This window comes from Triticum aestivum, chromosome 5A (assembly GCF_018294505.1).
Source record: "Triticum aestivum cultivar Chinese Spring chromosome 5A, IWGSC CS RefSeq v2.1, whole genome shotgun sequence".
Taxonomy (NCBI): domain Eukaryota; kingdom Viridiplantae; phylum Streptophyta; class Magnoliopsida; order Poales; family Poaceae; genus Triticum; species Triticum aestivum.
In genome coordinates, this window is record NC_057806.1 from 49,465,072 (window position 1) to 49,472,296 (window position 7,225).

At 45.7% G+C, this 7,225-nt stretch overlaps 1 protein-coding gene and 1 pseudogene across 1 annotated transcript in view; one reads left to right on the top strand and one right to left on the bottom strand.

The window, feature by feature from the left end:
• Positions 1-1,429, bottom strand: part of LOC123102262 (probable glucan 1,3-beta-glucosidase A) — a 2,941-nt gene extending 1,512 nt beyond the window's left edge. Inside the window, exons 1-3 of the mRNA XM_044523562.1 lie at positions 1,184-1,429; positions 741-1,046; positions 409-567 (exon numbers count right to left, since the gene is read on the bottom strand). Of these exons, the coding sequence (XP_044379497.1) occupies positions 409-567; positions 741-1,046; positions 1,184-1,360 (642 nt within the window). The 5' untranslated portion in view covers positions 1,361-1,429. The remainder of the gene's footprint in view (positions 1-408; positions 568-740; positions 1,047-1,183) is intronic.
• A 2,759-nt stretch (positions 1,430-4,188) lies between these two features.
• On the top strand, positions 4,189-7,012 carry LOC123106549 (probable glucan 1,3-beta-glucosidase A; annotated as a pseudogene).
• The last annotated feature ends 213 nt before the right edge of the window (positions 7,013-7,225 follow it).

Consider the following 7,225-nt stretch of genomic DNA (forward strand, 5'->3'; position numbering starts at 1 on the left):
AGAGAGAGAGAGAGATGGTACTTATTCCTAGCTATATTAACCACAATCAGTTTATAATGTTACTATACTGCGAACACCAAACACTTTGTATCTCTTTTTTAGTATGAATAAATTCCTTCCCAAATTGTTTTGTATGCAATTATTTGAAACTAGGTATATCTGCTGAAGTCATTCGTTGTACTATCGTGGCCACTACTCGTTCTTGTTTCCTTGTGCAAGTGGGCATGCATAGACACGAGTCACATGGTACACAAGAAACAAATGAGGAGGGGAACCACTGCACCGAGGGCAGTGATATCCACATCATGATAAGCATAATCTGCAAGTGCTGTTCACCACGCTTGTTTTGATTTAAAACAGTAGCAATCAGCAAGTGGGCACATGATGCATGTTCAATAATGTCTTTACCTTGAGAATTGGCGTGGCCTTTGCCGTCCCATATCCGTTGCAGATTTGGTACTCCCCTTGTAGCCCCGTCACTCTGGTCACCGCGAACACCGACGGGTCGTCGTCGCCCCAGCTTGTGCTCTTCCCGTAGTCCGCTGTCACTGTACTGTCTTTGTTTGCCTGCCATCAATGGAATTTGACTGCTAGTTTCTATGGAAGAGAATGAGCTTTCTAACTTATTGGTGTACTAGTCAAATATCCTAGACGACTAGACAAGTCAACATTGGTGTACTTGTTGCCTCTTTCGCAAATATGAGTAGTGACATAGTACATATATTACATTAAAATCTTACCTGCAAGAAGAGTCCGTTTGGCGCCATAATCCGCATCCTGTCCTTGCCGGCGTTGCGCACCAACCGGAACGTCTCAGACTTCCCCGGCGACGTCGCCGTGGCCACCACCGAGCCGTCGCTCTGGACGCCGACGAACTGGTTCCCGAACACCTTCAAATTGAACGTCGTCTCGTTGATCCGCCATAGCTTGAAGGTCTCCCAGCCAGACGCCTGAGACCGGTTCGCCACCAGCCCCGCGCCGCCGCCCTTCTCCGCGGCCACATAGCCGTTCTGCGTCACCGACTTGAACTGCAGCTGCGTGCCGTCCTGCACGTACGTATGCCGCGCGCCAATCGCTCAAGAAACTGAAAACAGAGAGCCATGGCGGCGGCGGCGGGCGGCGGAGACCTCCCACATCCACATGTGTTGGCGTGTATGCGTATGCAAAGTTATACGTTGATTACCAAGAGGTCTTTGTTGGGGATGCCGTCGAAGAGGGACGGCAGGATCCAGCCCTCCGTCACGAGCCAGCCGCCGAGGTTCACCGCTCGCACGGGGAGACGAGGATCAGCCGCCGCGCGCCGGTAGAGGAAGCACAGCGCGACGAGGAGCCAGAAGCAGTGGGAGAGGTGGCTCCTCATTTGGCTGCTACGTACTGCTGCTCTCTCGGTGCTGTGCCCTGCCCTGCTGTGCTCTGCTCGCTTATATAGGCCAAGATGACTAGTGATTAATTAGGATACTATTTGACTTCTTCGGTGGAGACAAGATCAGAACGGGAGGGTTTCCGGTTTCCATTGACAATCTCGTGGGTCAGAGTTAGCGACTATCATGAATTAAGTTTGACAAATTTTGCTGGGTTCAAACTTCAAACCGAACCCATCAACGCTGGCTGCGCCCTTGCCCTGTTAATACTACATTAAGTAATTCATGGAACTTCGATTGATTCAAGCGTATGGGAAAATGCACGGAAAACTTTTTATAATGTTAAAAATAATTTTGTGAATATAAACGCATTAAAAATCATAAAACTCTCCCGAGAAGAGCACTTTGGCCAGTCTTGTCTTAAAACATGATGAACTGGTCACAACACTCCATTTACGAGCAAACATGTTACATACGTTCGAGGAGCTGAGGTGTCCTACTGACTCAGCATTTTTGTTAGCTAAAAGAACCCTGGTTAATTTTTCGAGGTGTATTTTGCTAGATGTTGGGTCAACATGGATTATCTTAGCGTGACATTTCCTCGAGCACCTTAGTGCATTTTTAACCGATCCCCTATAACTGGTTAGCGGAGTAAAATTTCAACCGGCACCTAGCCGATCCCCAATCCGCCGTTAGTGGAGTATATTTTTTACTCCGGCCCTAAAAGTTTTCCTATTTTTACTCCATCGGTTGGCGGCCGAGTAAAACGTTGTGCCCTCTCTCTCACGTCCGCCCCGCTGCTTCATCTTCGCCGGTGCGTCTTCGCCGGCTCCGCTACTACCTCGTTCCATCCCTTACCCTTCGCTGCCTTTTTACCCGTCGGATAGCCCGTTCGGCCCCCGTCGCCGTCCCTGGAATCAAGGTGAAACGCCGCCGGCGCCATTGTTGATTCGTTCAATTTCTTTCGAGTTTCTTCTTTTTCTAGCGGTCGCCGCATCTCACCTTGCTTATGCACCGCTGCAGGTCACCCGCCGCTTGTCAGTTCGGTCTAAACCACGCTAGCCGGCTTGTGCACCACCACCGCACCCCAAGTGTTCGAAGAATTACCTAGGTGAGTTTTTTTGTTTGTTTCTCTTTGAACCGATCCGTTTGGATTGAACCGAACCGTTTGAATTGTAGATGAAGAGGTTGAGGGAGATGACATTGGAGGACTCATCGTCATCCGAAGAGGATGGATACGACGATGACTTTGACATCGTTTTAGGCATGATTTTCAATGATGATGTTCGGCGGCCGAGGAGAGGATCACAATTTGGCCGCATATACATCAACCGTGATAGAGCGGAGGGCCATGCCAAGATCATGAGAGATTACTTTGATCCAAACCTAACCTGTCCGAAGAAGTACTTTCGCCGACGCTTTCGGATGCACACAAGTCTTTTTCTGACCAATGCAAAAGCCGTTGAGAGATATGATGACTGGTTCAATCTTTGGAGAAATGCACGTGGAGAGATCAGGGCAAGCCCTCTGATGAAATGCATTGCGGCTGTTCGAGTCTTGGCATATGAGTATTCTGTCGATGCAATTGATGACTATGTCCGCATTGGCGAAGACACAATCTTGAAGGCTGTTCGAAGGTTCACCAAAGCAATGATCGCTGTCTTTGGCCCGGAGTACTTGAGAGCACCAACCAAGGAAGACACCCAGAGGCTGATGACTGAGAGTGAAGCAAGAGATCTGGCGACAAATATACATCACAACACTTAAAAAGAATTGGTTGTATCGGACTTAACACTATTTAATAAAATTCCCAAATAATTTTCCAAAATTCAAGTAATTTTTGAACTTATGGACAATTTTTGACAAACCCGATTATTTTTTTGAAATCAAGAACAAAATTTGAAATTCCTGAACTTTTCTTGAAAACATTTTTTGAATTCATGAACAAAATTTGAAAATAGGAACATTTTTTGAATAATATTGAGATATTTTTAGAAACCAAAACATTTTTTTGAATACGTGATTTTTTTGAAAACCAAAACACTTTTTGAAATCTTCGAACAATTTATGCAAAAAGTGATTTTTCTTCAAAATCCAAACATTTTTGGAAAGGAAAAAATTGAATTCGATTTTTTGAAAGAAATATTGAATTAAAGAAAAATAAATATAAAAAACAAATCAAATAGAAAAAGGAATAAAATTAGAAAAGAAACAGAATCAGAAATAAAAAAACTAAATAAGACAAGAAGGAAAAAAATAAAAAAGAGAAAACCTAAAAACCCCGGTTTAGGAAAAGGTTCTCAAAACCGGCTAGGAACCATCGAGAAGGTTCCCAAAACAGAAAAATGCTAATTGGGCCGGCTCATGTATCATAAAACGTGTGTGATACGGAGAACTTGCCGCAGAATGCGGCAGATAGGGTTTTTTCTAGATCAACGTGTGCAGGATTTTTCGTTTTTAGCGCGGAGCTGCTTTTGAATTAGTAGCACGATCACAGAGCCGTATGCTGGATTAGTGGCCCCTGAGTTTTCGAACCGGAAAACGGCGAGACAGGGAACGGTTTTGGCCACGTTTATGGCCACGTTAGTGTAAGTGGAACATGTTTTGACTTAAAGCAAACCTAAAACTAGCCAAGGGCGAAACCACCTTCGTTCGTGCTAGCCATTAGTTTGGACCCCCGGATTGTTTGTCGTTAGTGGAAACCCTCCCGTTCTAATCTGGTGTTCATGCATCCAACAAGTCGATCATATCTTAATTAATCATCAGCCATGAGCTATATAAGCGAGCAGAGCACGGCAGGGCAGAGCACAACATCGAGCAACTGTGTTGCAACTTGCAAGCAATTACTCCCTCCATTCCATAATACTTGTCGTGGTTTTAGTTCAAGCTACGAAATGAGGAGCCGCCTCTTCCACTCTTCCTCGCTCCTCGTGCTGTGCTTCCTCTCCCGAAGCTCGGCGGTTATGGCAGCTGCTCCTCGTCTCCTCGTCCGAGCGGTGAACCTCGGCGGGTGGCTGGTGACGGAGCCCTGGATCCTGCCGTCCCTCTTCGACGGCATCCCCAACAACGATCTCTTGGTAATCAACGTAGCTTTGCTTATGCATACCGCCGACTGCCGCCATGGCTCTGTGTTTTTAGTTTCTTGACCGATCAGCATGCGGACGGACGTACAGGACGGCACGCAGCTGCAGTTCAAGTCGGTAACGCAGAACGCCTACGTGGCCGCGGAGAATGGCGGCGGCGCGGGGCTGGTGGCGAACCGGCCCCAGGCGTCCGGCTGGGAGACCTTCAAGCTGTGGCGGATCAACAAGGTGACATTCAATTCCAAAGTGTTCGGCAACCAGTTCGTGGGCGTCCAGAGCGACGGCTCGCTGGTTGCGACGCTGGCGTCGCCGGGGCGGTCGGGGACGTTCCGATTGGTCCGCAGCCCCGGTGACAAGTACAGGATGCGGATCATGGCACCCAACGGGCTCTTCTTGCAGGTAAAGATAATACTCGTACTACTATGTTTGCCAACTGGGCAACAAGTGTATGCTAGCAAGCTACTGTACATGTGCGTTCAAAACACATATTTCATTATTCAACATGAGCCTCCAATGTCCAATGTTGACTAGCTAGTCTAGGGATTTTGACTAGCGCAAACAATAAGTAATTATAAGAAAATCTCACTTTCTTTCATGTTCCAAACTATATTAGTCACATTCCGTTGACGGCATGCAGGCAAACAAATATGCCTCGCTGACGGCGGACTATGGCCAGAGCACCAGCTGGGGCGACGACGACTCGTCGGTGTTCGCGGTGACCAGAGTGACGGGCCTCCAAGGGGAGTACCAGATCTGCATCACTGTGCCCTACTGTTTTAATTCAGAGCTATATATAGTGAGCAACACTTGTACATTATGCTTATCATGCATCATGTGGAGATCACTGTCCTCAGTGGTTTCCCTCCTCATTTTCTTCTTGCTTATTAGTGTATCTTTGTCCACTTGCACAAGGAAACGAGAAAGAGTAGTGCCGATCATTGTGCAGCGAATAACTTGATTGGATATACCTAGTTTGAAATCATTGCATAAAAAACCAACTGGAAATGTAATTTGTTCATATGAAAAAAGATACACCAAGTTTTTGGTGTTCACGATATAGTAATATTATCTAACTGATTGTGCGCTATCATCATCATCATCATCATCATCATCATCATCATCATCATCATCATTAGTATTGTTATTATTATTGCGAGAAGTGTGCTTTTCTTGTCTTGACAAGGTAGATACTGGTAGTTGGCAGAGTTTATAACTTAGCTAGAAATAGGTACCATTGTTCTCCCTTTGGAAGTTAGGAATACGTATTATTCTTGGCACCTCAATTTTGTGGAATGTTGCATGTTTGGCAGAACCATTGGAGCACATATATAGTGGAAGCTGACTTCAGGTTCATCTCCGAAAGCGGGCTGACTGCAGTGAGAATACCAGTGGGATGGTGGATCGCTAACGACCCCAGACCTCCAGCACCTTACGTTGGAGGTTCACTTAAAACCTTGGACAAGGCATTCAAATGGGCAGATTAAGTAACCTTTAGAAACTTGTAATCTAATTTTGCTAAATGTATGAAATCAAAGATCGGCTCAACTGTCGGAATATTTAGGCCAGGGGCTGACCTTAGCATCATCTTGAGCAAACTAAAGCTTCCGTTATCTAATTAACTTTTGTCCTAGGTTTGATCCTCCTTTTTATTCTAATTTTTTTGAAACATTCTACTTTGTAAATGCTCAATTTGTTTGCATGAACACGAAGTACAATCTAGGCATCATCATTGACCTACACGCAGCTCCTGGGTCGCAAAATCCCTTCGAGCACAGCTCCTCCAAGGATGGCTCACAGGACTAGGGCACCACCGACACTAACATCGCACAAACTGTGCAAGTGATAGATTTCTTCGCATCCAGGTACGCCAAAAGCCCAAGCCTCCTCGCAGTTGAGCTAATGAACGAGCCGTTGGCGCCCGGCGTATCCCTGGAGAGCCTAAAAACGTACTACCGCGACGAGTACAACGCCGTCAGGAAGCACTCATCGGATGCCTACGTGATCATGTCCAACCGACTGTCATCCCCGGACCCAACAGAGCTCCTCGGGCTCGCTGGCGGGTTACCCGGATCCGTCATCGATGTGCATTACTACGCGTTGTTCAACAACATGTTTGATACTTTCACCGTGCAACAAAATATTGATTTCATCAAGACCAACTACTCAAGCGACCTTAGCATTGTCACGAGGGAAAGTGGTCCCCTCACCTTTGTAGGTAATTGTAACTATTCCCTTTTGGTTTTAGAACATGGGTTTTATCCCCCATTTTTTAGGACTTTAGTAAAAATATCTCATGTAACATGTTTTTCGTAGGAGAATGGGTGGCTGAGTGGAAGGTGCCTAATGCAGTGAAGCAAGAGTTCCAAATGTTTGCAAATGCACAGATGGATGTGTATGAGAGGGCAACGTTTGGATGGGCATATTGGACTCTCAAGAATGTGAACAACCACTGGAGTATGGAGTGGATGATCAACAATGGATACATCTCCTTAAAAAGCTAGGATATGTTCTATGTGTCATTACTCATGACTCTTGAAATAAATTTTTAACGACAAATGAAATAAATTTCTAGAACAATGAATACATCTATCAAAAAATGTTTCGATTCGAATAAATTAATAGTCTTTGGCCATTTGCAACACAGGTATCCTGTGTTGAAATATATACACCACTTTTCTCCATAAGTTTAGGCTTGGGTGAACCATTTGGTGCATGTAATTCAATATGGGTCCAGAGTCTAAGAAACTAGCTGATTTCTCCGCGCGTTGCTGCGGGATTTCA